We start from the raw sequence: 16347 nt of genomic DNA on the forward strand, positions 1-16347 counted from the left end.
TACAGAGTAAATTGACACTAAGGTCTTCGACACACTAGACGGAAATGTATCGTATTTGGTCACGGAACAGTAAAAACAAAATAAAAACAAATAGTTGTTGTTGTTTTTTTTACTGTTTTGTGTATTTGGTAATAATATATTATTTATATCGGCGTTTCGTCGTGGATCTTCCAATTGAAGCATACATAAACTTAGCGGGCACACTACACGGAACAAAAATGTTTCGCGTAATTGCATTTATTATTTGCATTTCATTGTGCATTATATTTAAATGAATTGGACAACGCGTCTTCATTATAGAATAATTTTTTGCCTTATAATAAGTTATCTGTAACAGTCGTAACAACGTGCTGTACCCGCTGTACCTCAGTGCTGTACTCTGCTGTACTATATTACTTGCTCTGTGGCTGCTGTCAACGTCATATTTTTGGCATTTTTGCTACATTGAGCCAACGTTTTCGAAAAGAAGACAATGCAATAAAAACAATCAATTATCTGCCAACCTTTAATTAGAGCCTGTTTTATAAATTGAATTTGTAAAAGTACTATCCCTGCTGTAAGCAGTTCAACGATAAAATGTCTGATAACGATGATGATTATATGTGCGAAGAAGAAGAAGATTATGGCCTGGTACGATATTATTTCGCATTTTTCAATGTTAATACACTCAGATAAGTTGAATATAACGTAATTGTTGTAAATTTGATCTTTACTTATCAGTATGCATTAATAGTTTTATGTTTTAAACATATAAATCACATGAGTATCAGAATCGTGGGTATCCATCCACCTGGATCCGTACGAATTTGATTCATGCCGGTTGGAAGAACTGATTCCTGAATCTGATACTTCTTATCAATACTCTACATTACATCTTATTTTGACTCTATCTTATATTGTTTGAGCTATTTTCTTTATACAAATACATTTATTGTGAATATGGATTCATATTGTATTTAAAATTTTAGGAGTATTCTGAAGACAGTAATTCAGAGCCAGATGTGGACCTTGAGAACCAGTACTATAACAGCAAAGCATTAAAGGAAGATGAGCCAGCAGCTGCTCTACTCAGTTTTCAAAAAGTGCTGGAGCTTGAAGGTGGTGATAAAGGAGAATGGGGCTTCAAAGCACTTAAACAAATGATCAAGATTAACTTTAAACTGGTACTTTACTTACTTAATTATCTTTAACTAGCTTTCCACCCGCAGCTTCTCCCGCGCAGTCAAAGAAAAACCTGCATAGTTCCTGTTCCCGTGGTATTTCCGGGATAAAACCTATCCTATTTCCAGGGGTCAAAAGTAGCCTATGTCCTTTTAAAATATCAAAATATCTCTATACCAAATTTCATGCAAATTGGTTCAGTAGTTAAGGCGTGATTGAGTAACAGACAGACAGACAGAGTTACTTTCGCATTTATAATATTAGTATGGATTGTATCTGGGAAAGCTTTTTGACTTTTATCTTACAAGAATGCTTGGGTCAAGCTTTTGTATTGTGAAATATCACCAACCGTTCTCTACCTAAGATAATAAGAAGTTTTTCCTTAAATTATGTGTTATAGAAACTATTATATTATTGAGTAAATAACTTCTTCATTTTAGGGCAACTTCACGGAAATGATGACGAGGTATAAGCAACTATTAACATATATTAAAAGTGCTGTTACGAGGAACCACTCAGAGAAGTCCATTAATTCCATCCTGGATTACATATCAACATCTAGAAATGTAAGTTTATAAAAAACATTGAAATTAATTAATCTAAATTTAATTATTTGCTTTTACTATCAATAAACATTATTTCTGTCAATTCTAATTGGACATTTTACAATCTATCTTCGTTACATTTTCAATTTTGTGATGAATTGATTTATTGTAATGTTATAATGTAATTCTTTGTGATTTTTTCAAATTCAAAATTCAAATTCATTTATTGATTACTTGAACACATACATTAGATGTTTTATATTACAAACTAGCTTAACGCCCATTGCTTCGCCCGCTTTGTCTAAAACCAAATAAATTATATACTAAAATCTTCCTCTTGATTCACTCTATGTATTACAAAAAAACGCATCAAAATCCGTTGCGTAGTTTGAAAGATTTAAGCATACAAAGGGACATAGGTCAGAGAAAGTGACTTTGTTTTATACTATGTAGTTAAGTATTGCATAACAGTGTTCGGCATGTAAACTGGCATGCAATCCATTATCCATTACATTATTTTGTTTGAAATTTTTATAATTCCCAGATGGAGCTCCTTCAAGACTTCTATGAAACTACATTAGAAGCACTGAAAGACGCTAAGAATGACAGGCTGTGGTTCAAAACTAACACTAAATTAGGAAAGCTCTACTACGATAGGGGAGATTTTAATAAATTAGCAAAGATACTGAAGCAGTTGCATCAGAGCTGTCAGGTATATTTCTCAATATTTTTAAGCTGGATATTAGGTACTAATTTCGACAAACATTTACTATTTATTTTAATTTATATTTACTTTTTACTTACTATTATAAAAAAGAGTGTATGCCGAGCATACGTGTCAGAAGTGAAACTTCTTTGGCAAGTTTCAGAGATACCAAATCGTCGCCTTACTCTATGACGTGTCGGTATTGCCATGGCGTGACCTTGAAATTTGACTCTCAATGTGCCTAAATAAGTTTTACTTCAAAATGTAAATCATGTTCTAACCAAGGTGAAATAATAATATGTAATTTACCATATTTATTATCATTCAATAATACAAATATTTTGTTGAAACATTTATGTCATTTGCCTTTTATTAAAATTACTTTATTATTTTTAGACGGATGATGGCGAAGATGACCTCAAAAAAGGCACACAATTGCTAGAAATCTATGCTCTAGAAATTCAAATGTACACCGCACAAAAGAATAATAAGAAATTAAAAGCATTGTATGAACAATCACTTCATATTAAATCAGCAATACCACATCCTCTAATTATGGGTGTTATCAGAGGTAAGAACAAGTTTATCTTTTTGTGAAGTTGAATCATTATATAACATGTAGAGTTGTGCTCACACTGCTGCATTGATATACTGAGTCTTCGTTTTGGAAAAAATTGAGATTATTTATTAAAAAGACACCAGAATCGTGCAAATGCATTGACAAAAATGTTTTTTATTTATAATTTCTTATTAGTATTTTAACAAAGCCGCATATATGATACATAATAATAAAGATTTCAGGACAATTTTCACACAAGGCACAATCTGATCCCATACTAAGCTTTTGCTTGTGTTATGAAAACCAGATGGCTGATAAACATACATAAAATTTTAAATAAATATAAAATTTTATACAGATAATTAACACCCAGACACAGAGCAAACATCTATGTTCATCACACAAATATTTGTGATGAACATAGATGTTTTTTGCCCCGGATGGGAATCAAACCCACAATCTCTGGCTTGGAAGGTAGGGACACTACCAACAGGGTCAGTGATGATGTATTTATTTTTGTTATATTATTCCTTGTAATTTCCAGAATGCGGAGGCAAAATGCACTTACGAGAGGGAGAGTTTGAGAAGGCGCACACAGACTTCTTTGAAGCTTTCAAAAATTACGATGAGTCTGGTAGTCCACGGAGGACAACTTGTTTGAAATACCTGGTTTTGGCTAATATGTGAGTGAAAATTTTGTAATACTTTATCTCTATTTGAAATTCATTGATAATCTATTTGAATTGGATTTTAATTTTAAATAAATTTTAATTTTATTTTACCCAATTTTTTGGGAAATTTTTGTTTTCCTCTCTAAATACATAAAACTATGTTTAACATAGGTTCAGGTTTATAAAATTTTATCAAATTATTATTATATTTTTCTTTTTAGGCTAATGAAATCAGGAATAAACCCATTTGACTCCCAAGAAGCAAAACCATACAAAAACGATCCAGAAATCTTAGCAATGACAAACTTAGTTATGGCGTACCAAAATAATGATATTAACGAATTTGAATCAATTCTCAAGCACAATAGAAACAATATTATGGACGACCCCTTTATTAGAGAACATATTGAAGATTTGTTAAGAAATATAAGGACACAAGTTCTCATCAAACTAATTGGCCCTTACACTAGAATTCATATTCCATTTATATCGAAAGAATTGAACATCGACGAGAAGGAAGTGGAGAATCTTCTTGTCACCTGTATACTTGATAAGTATGTACACTATAATTTATAGTAATTTGGTTATACAACTTTTGAATGACTTTTTGCATTTTTATTATTGTACTAGCTTCCGCCCGCGACTCCGTTCGCGCGGATGTCGGATGTGTGTGTTATTTCTCCATTTTGAGTAACTCTGACAATGACATCTTATAAATATCTATTGGACCCAAATACGGCTAGGCCTACCTATAATAATACGCAACGTGTGTTCGCGGTTCTACAGAACAACGTCTATGGATAAAACTGAAAAATTAAAAAAAAAAATTCTATGTATTTTTCCGGGATAAAAAGTATCCTATTTTACGCCCAGGATAATAAGGTATAATTATACCAAGTTTCATCGAAATCGAACCGTTAGTTTTTACGTGATGCCTTCACATACAGACAGACAGACAGACAGACAGACAAAAATTTATTTAATCACATATTTGGGTTTGGTATCGATCCAGTAACGGCCCCTGCTATTTATTTTTTCAATATTTTCAATGTACAGAATTGACCCTTCTACAGATTTATTATATGTATAGATACAACTTTTCAATTAATTTGTTTGCTAAAGAGATCACATCTCATATCGTATTCCTAAGTGATTTTTGACACAATTTTATAAAATTACTGTTTTGTGGCATTTACTTATCTCTAAATTAGTCGAAACAGAATATTTCATTGCTTTGTTTTATTTATCTCAAATTAAGAAAAGCGACAGCAGAATAGAAGTAACAATCCACACTCAGACTAATAAATGTAAACCTATGTACTAATGTATGTTTCCTTTTCGTTTTGTATATTTGTAATTCTTATTAAATATTATATTATATTTATGGTACACTAGCGGTGTCCTGTCCATCCTGCGGAAAAGTATGTCGATCCCGCATTGGATTGTTCGGACACCAAAAGCATTGCTCAGGCATAGCACCATAAACCGTCTGTAATAGACGTACAGGCCAACGACACTAGCGGTCCGCCCCGGGTTCGCCCGTGGTCCATATTTTGCAATAAAATGTAGCCTATGTTCTTTCTCAGGGTCAAAATATCTGTGCCGAATTTCATCAAAATCGTTCCAGTAGTTTATGAGCCTATTCATTACAATCAAACAAACAAAGTTTTCCTCTATATAATATTAGTGTAGATAAAATTATTTAATAAATGAATAAATTTTGATTCCAGCACGATATCCGGTCGCATAGACCAAGTGAACGCGGTGCTAGAGCTAGCGGGCGGTGCGCAGGGCGCGGCGCGCTACTCCGCGCTCGACAAGTGGACCTCGCAGCTCGCGGGCCTGCACCAAGCGCTCGCCAACAAGATGGCCTGACCGCTGCGACCCTGAGCCAACGAGCTGTAGCCATACGAAGACTCCATACAAAACGCTTCCAAACGAACATCGACCGGCATGAACAAGACTGTTAAACTATTGAGCCCCCAGCGGCCCGATCAATCCACGACACAATAGATTTTCTATTGTGTCTGTGATTCCAGGGGCTGAGTTATTACACGGTTGTCCGCTAGCAGTTTAGTTATACGTGTTTGTGATCTGTTTCAAAAGCCGTCCCTAGACGGTCATGTAACATGATGTTACTTGCTTATATGTATGAATAATCGTTTTAAGAAGTCCCTTGGTGGTCATGCAGCATGATATTACGTGCGTCGGTTAAAAAAATGCAAGATTTTATGTTTTTAGTTACTGATGTAGTATGACAGTTTACGTAAAAGTATGTCATGCTTGCATTGCCGTGTAGGGACTGCTTTCGAAACGGTTCACTCCTACAAGCATACGCATTGACGAGACTCCTATAGGTAAAGCGGATGACCATTTGAAAGTGTTGTTGATGAATCTGTATGTTTGTGTGAGTGAGCCGTTTCAAACGTTTAATAGGGAGTTTCGCTTCGTATTCTGTTGTTATAGTGCTCGTTCAAGACTGGCAATAGTGTGGGGGGATTTGAGGGCATAGGTCTCTCCCCCTCTGAGGTCGAATGAATTACAAATTAATATATTGCCCAAATGAAGTTATGAAAATTTCTCCAGCTTCCTTGCTTTCATAAAATCAATAATAAAATTGTACAGCTCAATGTAAAAAACGATTAATACTAATAAAATTGTTATTGTTCAGTTCTTAAATGATATGAAAACGTTTTCATATGCATGTTTAATGTATGCCAATCATTGAGGATACTGCTCTGTAATAAAGTCTTTCGAGATTATAATTTATTTTTAATTAATTATCCTTACTTCCTCATCCTTGACAACTTTCTAATGAATACTCTAACGATTCTAAGACGACACTATCTGACTCAGAATCGTAATGATTTAGAAATTAAAAAAGAGCGTGTGTGCCGACGCCGAGCACGTGTGCGTTACCCAGGCAAAATGTTTTGCTTTAGAGAGATGAGACTTAAACAAATAATTAGTGTATCATGAGGAGCAATTTGTTTACTAATAGCAAAATTTGTTTGAATTGTAGTTTTTAAGTTATTTAAGAAAAACAAATTTTGCTGGAGTAACGTTTGAAACGTTACCCAGGCAAAATCGTCTTTCAAAAATTAGTTTCAGCACGGAACCAAATACATGAATAGATAGCTTTTGTTGAGTAGTAAATGTTTATAAATAGCAAAATTTGTGTGTGGTATAGTTCTTTAGTTATTTAAGATTTTGCTGCGGTAACGTTTTGGGATTTCCCAGATCTCGAAAACGGCTCAACGCAGAAGTTTGAAAAAAATACCAATAAAAGACCTTAATTTGTTTAAATTTGTTTAATCATTAGTTTTTGATTTGGTTGACGTAAACCAATGTAATTAAATGCTTTCAAAAATCAGAAGAAGCGGGTTTACATGTAAACCAATACACTTATAACCAAATAAACAGCTGTAAAAAATACCCGTGGTTCGACGCTTGTTTACAGCACAGTTACAGCAGACATTTTAGATTTCATACTTTACACGTTAAGAAGATAAAAACAAATTTGATTTATTTTAGACTGGTCGTACTTTAGCGATCGAATACGCAGTTCCCATAACATTAAGAAACATGGCATACTTTAAACAAATTAAAATGATTCATGAAAATTCTTTCCTGTTAATTTCAGCCTTGAATTACGGCTCTAATGAAAGTTATCTCAAAAACAAGAATATGTCAGCAATTCTCTAATAAGCCGACCAAATTGAAAAGGTCACGTAAAAGCGACTGCACCGTACGTACGGGTAATCTTCGCAAATTAGCAGCTTGGTAACCGATGTTTTGTACAGTTAAGCAGAAAAACGTTATTCGTGAAGCCGATTTTTTAATATTTTTTAAGTGCAGTACCATATTACACAATTATTACTAGTTAATAAAAGTGTAATATCATAGTGTATAATTTATAGTGTGATTTAAAACAATACAAACATATATACATGTAGCTATATTTTTAGTACTTAATTTGTTGTTTCTGTTAAACCAAATGTTTTATTTTGATACCACAACGCAAAGCCACGCTAAAAACGTTTTAACGTTCTTGATGCTAGTCAAGCAGCGCGCATCGCTGTGTGCAATGCAACGCAACAGCTATATGCCTTGTCTTACTTACTCTTTAGCTGTGAGTAGTTGAGTACGCTCTATCTATGGGTACGCTAGCTCCGACCGAACCAATGAAACAATCAGTCGTGAACCAAGTGTTTTGGAGAGAAGTGCTTGTGGTTTATGTGTGTGTGTACGACGACGTCTTTGAACGATGTGAGTATTAAATGTTTTTATTTTACAGTACAGTTGTGTTTCAGTATGAAGTAAAAATAATTAAAAATCATTAAAAAATAAACGATTTATTTTCAAAATTAAAATAAATTAAAATATTCAAGTTAGACCATAGGAAACGTTATATTCCAATTAGACCTTTTACCCTTACCCTTTTCTATTAAGTATTACACTTAATAATACGACTTAGGTACGAATCTGTGATTATGAGTGATATTAGTAGTTATTAATGATAAAAACTGTACTGTTTCCTATATTTTTAAATAGGTACATAAGTGTAAAAGTTGTTTATTTTTTATATAATTGTTGGAAGATTTTTATTATATTGTTGTTTTCTCATTTAAAAGTTTTGTGATTATATACATTTTTTATAGAATATGCTCGAAACCGTCCCTCATAAGGGCAAGAAATATAGGCAAGCCGATAATACATATTTTGTAAAAAAAAACATTAAATGTGCTTTGCACATTACACACACAACGCCGACTCAATTCCAACTCAAGTCACACTGTGGTATTGAAATATGAGCTTTATGTCGTGTTACTTAGAGTGGATATTTCAACATTAAGTTAAAAGAAGGTTACGACGCTTTGACAATGATTGGTTCACGGGTTATCCACCTGTGGCAGTCACATGTAATGTTAAAATATTCACTCTAAGTAACACGTAACAAAACTCAAAAATGTTGATGCTAAGGCAAAGCAATACATATAATTTGTATGAGACTGATTTTTTAAATAAAAATAATGAATCTTAACCATTTTATTATTTTAACTAACCTGACCAGAAAACTTTTGTATTCAACTGTACTAACAAAACATCTATATTATCCTGTTCATTTCAGATGGTTGCGCTTATGTATGGTGCGGTCGCTTTTATGTGACCTTTTCAATTTGGTCGGCTCATTAGAGAATTGCTGACATAATCTTGTTTTTGAGATAACTTTCATTAGAGCCGTAATTCAAAGCTGCAATTAACAGGAAGGAATTTTCAGGAATCATTTTAATTTGTTTAAAGTATGCCATGTTTCTTAATGTTATGGGAACTGCGTATTTGATCGCTAAAGTACGACCAGTCTAAAATAAATCAAATTTGTTTTTATCTTCTTAATGTGTAAAGTATGAAATCTAATATTTCTGATGTAAACAAGCGTCGAACCACGGGTATTTTTTACAGCTGTTTATTTGGTTATAAGTGTATTGGTTTACATGTAAACCCGCTTCTTCTGATTTTTGAAACCATTTAATTACATTGGTTTACGTCAACCAAATCAAAAACTAATGATTAAACAAATTTAAACAAATTGAGGTCTTTTATTGGTATTTTTTTCAAACTTCTGCGTTGAGCCGTTTTCGAGATCTGGGAAATCCCAAAACGTTACCGCAGCAAAATCTTAAATAACTAAAGAACTATACCACACACAAATTTTGCTATTTATAAACATTTACTACTCAACAAAAGCTATCTATTCATGTATTTGGTTCCGTGCTGAAACTAATTTTTGAAAGACGATTTTGCCTGGGTAACGTTTCAAACGTTACTCCAGCAAAATTTGTTTTTCTTAAATAACTTAAAAACTACAATTCAAACAAATTTTGCTATTAGTAAACAAATTGCTCCTCATGATACACTAATTATTTGTTTAAGTCTCATCTCTCTAAAGCAAAACATTTTGCCTGGGTAACGCACACGCCGAGCACACGTGTCTAAAATGTACTTCTTCTATATTAATTGAAGGTACCGAAATTTCGAAAACTTGGTCGACGGAAACATGATTTGGTTCATATTATAAAGGTGTAAATAAAACACAATATTACATTGCTATATTTATTATTGTATACATTTCTTAAAAGTATGAAAAAAAGTTAAGTAACAATAATATAATTCATTTCAATAAAGAATTGGAATGCAAAAGCAACCCTGATATTAATTATCCAATAAGAATAACATAGCTACAGGCTATTAGCACCTATACAGTAGATATAAGCCAATATCAAATACATCTTTATTGAAAAAATAAAAGAATACTACATTAAAATGGACGGATTGTCATATCACAGGTTAATATTAAAATCATTAAAAACCTATTAAATTCTATAAAATACGCAATCGATACAATAGTACATCTAAAAATATCCCTAAATTCTCATTTAATGTAAATGTTTAATGGCACAAGTTATTAGATTAGTGTGTATATAAAGAGTTAATTTTTTGACGTTGTGTAAAATTGATATGTAAAGACTGAACACAACAATGTTATAATTATACAAATATAGCAGCATTAACATTTACATTTCAAATTTGTATAGAATAATAATCACAAATTTTCAATAGCAATATGCAATTCGTGTATTTGAAGGTAGATTGAAAAAAAAATGTGTGCGTGTAGTGTACACACGTAAGAAGTGAAACTTCTTTATGACCTTATTTTTCAAAAAATAATTTACTACATATATGCAACTTTACAGAAATACGTCGAATCACGCGTGGTAGGGATAAGAAAAAGATGGCGCGTAACGGAAAAATATCACGCGTAACGCAAAAATGTTACACTAAATTTTTTCCAACCTCGATAAAAAAGTTTCACTTCATTAAGTAATTTTCGATCAATTAATACCTATTCAAATACAATTCAATTCGGTACATACGCACTGCGTATATTTACAAAAATGCGCATACAGAGTTCGAAAATCGAACACCATTCAATTTTTTTTCTTTTTTTTTTTTTAATTCGTTCTGTCAAAAGCTATTCGAACTCCTTGTATATGTCATGTCTAATGCGTCTGTTTCTCATGTAACCACGGTCTGAATATCGGCAGTGTGCTCGGATAGTGCGTGGGCGGGTGCGTCTCGTCGTCGTCGTCGCGGAACGGATACGTACCTAGCAGTATTGGCAGTTGGAGCTTCACTTCCTTTTCCAGACTCTTCGGTTCGATTACGAACTGTGTGAAATAAAATATTGATAGAATTAAAATAGATGTTATTTTATTGGTATCAACAGTCTGCATTATCGGAGTAGTAAGTAAATTACCGGCAAAATGATTTTCTTGGAAGAAAATGTCTGCGGGCTGCGTCCTAAACTCAAAATACAATTTCTGTATTGGAACTTAAAGACATAATTTTTTAAAGATTTCCACAAGGGACGTCGGTAAAAGCCACATAGAAATCCATCAAATAAGAGTTCATTTTAACGCGCTTAAAAAAGCTTAATACGATTTATGTCGTTTATTTAGAACCATTGTTGATTGACGCTTCATTCGTATGGATAGTAAGGTACCTTTAGGACACGAAACCCTATATAAAGTACTGATGCACTCACAAACACGTCGTACTGCACGGAGATGAGGTGGCACCCGCGCAGGTTGGTGGGCGGCAGCGGCGGCACGTACAGCAGCTCGCGCCAGCGGTCGGCGCCGCCCGCGCGGCACTTGCCGTGCGCCAGCCGCGCCAGCGACCGCACCTCGCGCGCCGCCACGCGCCCGTGCGCCGTGTACTGGATCGTCTGCGACACAACAACGTACGTTATAGTCCGGGAGCCAGCAACAGATTTTCATGACCAAGTTCCTCTCAAGCGGTAATTAGTAAAATGCATCAAAGTATAGTATTATGAAGCCTCGTGAACGTCAGCTGGCGCTCGGTTTGGGGGATGAGCGGTTGTAACCTCCTGAAGTATAATACACCATGTTGTAACCAGCTGATTATTTTTTTTCGTTGAGATATTGGGTTAGCTACAATTTGACAAATTTTAGCTGAGAGGAAATGAATGAATGTATTTTTTTTTACTACGTGCGTGGGAGGCTACAACCGCTCACCCCTCAATCGTGCGCCAGCTGACGTTCACGAGGCTTTATAATACTATACTCTGATGAGTCTGACGAATTATCTCTCGAGAGGAAATAATTAACCAAATTTGCACCTGGCTCCCGGACTATTACATTTTTATACGTCCGTTTCAAAAAGTTATTTGCCTCATCCAACTTATACACCCATAATACGGCATAAAAATTATAATTTTAATAAAATCTCGATACTCTGAACTAGTTGATTGATTGATAGAGATCATGAGATGAAATAAATAGATAAAGTTTTAAAGTATTATAATGAAGCCTATCGCTGTTTCAGATGTTACACAAATTATTTAACTAACTCTATTTTAATAAAATGCGACAATAACTACCAAAAGATAGTAAACACTTTTCCAACACATAATAGAAACTGGAAAAAAAATTTACTCGTAAATAAGTCCACCAAACAAATTGACAAACTATCCTAAGTTACCTCGGTAAGCGACGCTCTCGTGCACTTTAGAGCGGTTCGCGAATTGTTCGCAATGTGCGCGGTGAGCGCGATGCTCTGGCCGGGCACGTACGCGCCGCGGTCGAGCGACACGCGGCAGCTCACCGAACCTCCACCCACGCACCCCACGCCGAGCTTGTGCTCGACGTTTAGCTCGAATTCTTGCTGCAATTTGAGGAAAACATTGTTTTGGGAATATCTGCTGCAAGAAACAGATATGTTTACAAGACTTCCATTGCACCTAGACATGGACTTCCTTAAAATTAACGAACACGGCAGCTAACCGAGCCGCTTCCCATGCACACCACTCCACCCCAATTACAAATTAATTCTGGGAAAAGTCACAGGAAGAACTGATATTGATATCTGTTATAGGACTTCCAATTCTACTAATCAGGGACGTAATCTTAAATTAAAATGGAAGCAATTTTTTTTTTAATTTATATCAGGTTAATTAATTTGCACGATTTAAGTACCTATTCTATAATAGTTATAGTAGATACATCATACACGCCGCAACGCGCGCGTTGGAATTCGGGTGAAATAAATTAGCTTGCAGCATTTTTCAACTATGTAATTTTAATTAATTACTCGTATTAATACACGCACTAAAAATTCCGAAGAGGCACTGTCGATATTACTTAAAGTCTAGTATACTGTATAGTTATTAGTATTGGAATCAATTTACAATGGAATCACAGTAATTAGTATTAGCTGTGTTAAAGCCACACCACGGTTCATTGGCATCATTATTATTTCATGAGAGCATTGAAAATTCTACTTTCAAAAATGAAATATATTGTATTATTTATTGGCTCTTTATGCTCAATAAAAATCTTTAAAAACCCAAACTATTGAATAGCTCTTAACAAAAAAATGACAATCAATTCAATCATGTCTAGACGCTATTAATAACAATAGAATGGTGACTAAGAACGTTGCTTAGTGCAATAACGACTGAACGTACTAAGGCTTAAATGACATGCAACACAGAGTCAAATGACTTTCACTGTTTCCTCAAGCAGGTGTGCATTAATGTTATATAATCAGCATAATGTTCAGTGGAATAGCTTCCTTGAAACTCTGAAAGCAATAAAAAGTATGCAAAAAATGTTTTGGAGAATGCACGTCGGGCGACTAGCTACTATACTATATCTGAGGTAGGCTTTTCGATGAACATAATAATAACATAACATAACGTAAACATTATGTTAATGTGTTAAATCAAACACTAACAACATCTATCTAATAATAATATCTATGATATAAGCTTAATACCTATAAGATACCGAAGGCACAACACAACACTTATTAAAATCCCTCATATAAAAAAGCAACATTTATACTCACTGAAAGCACAGGCGGCTCCAAATTAAGATCAATCGGGTTCATAACAATGAACACTTGCTGGTTCTTGTGCGTCAAGCCGTTGGGTTCCCGCAGCGCTGCCTTACAGTAGTACTGGACCCAGCCGTGAGTTCCGAGAAATGTGGACGGTAAGCCCATTGGTAGGCCTAATTTGAAGGGAAAGCTGTGGATGCCTGGCGACAGGACTGATGCGCTGTGACCTATTCGAATGGAGTTTAAATATGTAATATGTTTCAGAATATTGTACGCTCAAAGATCGAAGCGCCCATTGAACGAAAAATTAGCTTACAAGTTACAACACGTCGTGGGCACAAAGATCCACAACGCGAAGTGCGTTTTATGCCCGAAATCTAACATGCCGCGTTGTAACAATCATTGAAAGAACACGGCGAAATCGTGTCGTGTCGACCTAGCGTTCGTTGGATCGTGAACATTTTCATGAGAGCCATAACACAAATTTAGCGTTGTGCAGTGTTTTACTGTGACCACAATGTGTTCTGCGCTATTTGCTATTTTCGCTTTTATGTGATAACGATTTTCTAGCAGAACAATGAATACCTACAACAACTGCAATGTAATAATTTTATTTTAACTTCCTGAAATAGTATACAGTTGCATGTCCTTCATGGAATTGCAATGGTATTGTTCTCGATACAAATTTTAATCTACTATTATAATTCCTTGCCATCCATACTAAATGTAAAAATCAGTTCAGACAGACAATGTTTCATACTTCTTGGAACAATTACAAAATAATGTGCTTGAATAATAGAGGAAAAGTATCATATACTAGTGTTATTATAAAATGCTTCATGAAATAACTCCCTCTAAGATCATTAAACCACTGAGCATAACATATTATGTACAGTTATGAATAATGTTTGAAATTTTTCAGTTCTCAGGAAAATATGTCTTATTAAAATTTATTTGCTTATTGTTCTCACATAATGTTCACACATAATATAATTCATAAATGTGAACAAGAAATCAAAAGTAAATTAATGCCCATTTTGCTTTCCAGATTTAATTCTCTAGCATTATTGTTAGATATTATCTAGCGTTATACTACCAATAGTATCTTATTTTATTATTAAAATTTACCAATTTTTTTCTGATTTGTGTTGATAAAAATACAATAACAATTTCCCTGTCGATTTCTTAAATCTGATTGTCTGTTACCTACATAATTATATAACCATTAATAACTAGTGATTATTATTTATTATACAATCTTAGTTAGTAGTCATTAACTTTTATATAAAAGAGTTATATTTTTATAAATAAATATTACCAGGTTCTCCCAAAAGTCTCATTCTGAAGTCTATGTAGTTCTCTTTATCAAAGAGCCTCTCGTGCCGACCAGACCCCACCCTAACCACACCTTCGCCAATTACATGGAAGTGGAGCCCTGGAAGTAAAATTGTTTTCATGTAAATCAATTATATATCTGCATATAGACATATATTATAATTTTCTTGCCTTAACTAATCTCATAAATAGGTTACTTTTAATACTTTGTTAAAACAAACTAAATTAAAGTTTTAAACATCATCACAAACTTTTTCTTTTCTTATAAGAATCCTTTTACAAAAAACTATCTAAGTAGTAATTATTTAACGTACTACATATTCTAGCATATTGAGCCCATAAGTTAATTATATTTTATGGCCAATCTCTAAACTAGTTAGCCTTCTTCCGCCCACATTACAAGAGTTGAAAGAAGTTTAGCAAAATCAATTATAATTATTTTCTATACCCTATTAAAGTTATCTACTATATACACACACATTTAAAAATGATAATTTGAATGTAGTGTCATTAATTATTAGTTTTCTTACCCAAAACAGGAGTGTCATCTTGCAATTCCATTAGCACCTTTCCTGATAAGAACTGACCAGGAAAATATAACAAAGAAGTATTATCAAACACTATCAAAAACTTTAACAATTTTCTCGGCATTTTTACGTTTTATAATTATAAGCTCACAGAAAGTTTAATTCACTTATTTATTTTATTAATATTAATTGTATAAATGCATTACAATGCTTTGTATAATAACACTATCGTTTTTAAGAAGTATTTGTTAAGAAACACTTTTTAGGAGAAACTTAAATTATTATCTCATGCACGTACGATGACATTATTTAAATTAAACATCTCAAGTCCACTTGTAGGTGGGAATTGAGAAACACTGAGTGAATAGTGAAGGCCAACCAAATACCAATTCTTATGTAAATTACTCGAAGAAGTATGGTTTTTGAAATTCTTTAATATTTTATTGTAGTAATTTCGATTAAGAACGACTATATCGGCACTTCACTTAAATATAAAAAAAAGTTTATAAAACTTTTAATAAACTTCGAAGAGACTCGCAAGTCGCGAACTTGTTTAACTCGTCAATGTCAGATGTCACGGTGACTTTTTTGACTTGAATGCAGAATGACATAGTCACACCCCGCAGACGTCAGACTCCAAAATAAACTCAGAAAAAAAATCAGCGTATTAGAGCAAGTAATGGCGTACCATAAAGTATAATATACTAGCGGTCCGCCCCGGCTTCGCCCGTGGTACATTTTTACGTTTTCTCTCCATAAGAACCATCCTCGTACTTGAAGAAATGTAATAAAAAAGAATTAACGAAATCGGTTCAGTTGTTCTCGAGTTATGCGCTTACCAACACATTTTGCGATTCATTTTTATTTTATAGATTTAAGTGGCGTACGATAGAAATCAGAAGCTGCTGCATCATGCGCC

The 16347-nt window shown here is 33.8% G+C and overlaps 2 protein-coding genes and 1 long non-coding RNA gene across 4 annotated transcripts; 2 read left to right on the top strand and 1 right to left on the bottom strand.

The window, feature by feature from the left end:
- The first annotated feature begins 406 nt into the window (after positions 1–406).
- Positions 407–6404, top strand: LOC123706198 (COP9 signalosome complex subunit 2). Of its 2 annotated transcripts, none has more exons than XM_045655376.1 (8): positions 407–630; positions 969–1163; positions 1602–1727; positions 2254–2418; positions 2809–2983; positions 3516–3654; positions 3864–4196; positions 5373–6404. In XM_045655376.1, the coding sequence occupies exons 1-8, from the start codon at positions 577–579 to the stop codon at positions 5515–5517; spliced, it is 1332 nt and encodes a 443-aa protein (XP_045511332.1). In that variant the 5' UTR covers positions 407–576; the 3' UTR covers positions 5518–6404. The 2 variants fall into 2 exon arrangements, with proteins under 2 accessions (XP_045511332.1, XP_045511324.1); XM_045655368.1 differs by having other exon boundaries at positions 409–630; positions 2251–2418.
- Positions 6405–7713: 1309 nt separating this feature from the next.
- Positions 7714–9232, top strand: LOC123706212. The gene is made up of 2 exons (XR_006753384.1): positions 7714–7911; positions 8774–9232. It is a non-coding gene; the product is annotated as an uncharacterized LOC123706212 (long non-coding RNA).
- Positions 9233–10583: 1351 nt separating this feature from the next.
- LOC123706218 (arrestin domain-containing protein 4) lies at positions 10584–15976 on the bottom strand. The gene is made up of 6 exons (XM_045655393.1): positions 15432–15976; positions 14885–15001; positions 13576–13793; positions 12208–12390; positions 11249–11431; positions 10584–10871 (listed from the first exon to the last, which is right to left on the bottom strand). Exons 1-6 carry the CDS (start codon positions 15550–15552, stop codon positions 10704–10706), a joined length of 990 nt encoding a protein of 329 aa, XP_045511349.1. The 5' UTR covers positions 15553–15976; the 3' UTR covers positions 10584–10703.
- Positions 15977–16347: the final 371 nt, after the last annotated feature.

This window comes from Colias croceus, chromosome 1 (assembly GCF_905220415.1).
Source record: "Colias croceus chromosome 1, ilColCroc2.1".
NCBI classification, from domain to species: domain Eukaryota; kingdom Metazoa; phylum Arthropoda; class Insecta; order Lepidoptera; family Pieridae; genus Colias; species Colias croceus.

Bases quoted from the DNA above. Each gene is read 5' to 3' on its own strand.
- LOC123706218 (XM_045655393.1), bottom strand. From the start codon at position 15,552: ATGCCGAGAAAATTGTTAAAGTTTTTGATAGTGTTTGATAATACTTCT. The intron at 15,002-15,431 runs GTAAGAAAACTA...TTTTACTTCCAG, and splicing joins AGATGACACTCCTGTTTTGG to GGCTCCACTTCCATGTAATT. The intron at 10,872-11,248 runs GTGAGTGCATCA...TATTTCACACAG, and splicing joins CCGTGCAGTACGACGTGTTT to TTCGTAATCGAACCGAAGAG.
- LOC123706198 (XM_045655368.1), top strand. From the start codon at position 577: ATGTCTGATAACGATGATGATTATATGTGCGAAGAAGAAGAAGATTAT. The intron at 631-968 runs GTACGATATTAT...TTAAAATTTTAG, and splicing joins AAGAAGAAGATTATGGCCTG to GAGTATTCTGAAGACAGTAA. The intron at 1,728-2,250 runs GTAAGTTTATAA...TATAATTCCCAG, and splicing joins ACATATCAACATCTAGAAAT to ATGGAGCTCCTTCAAGACTT.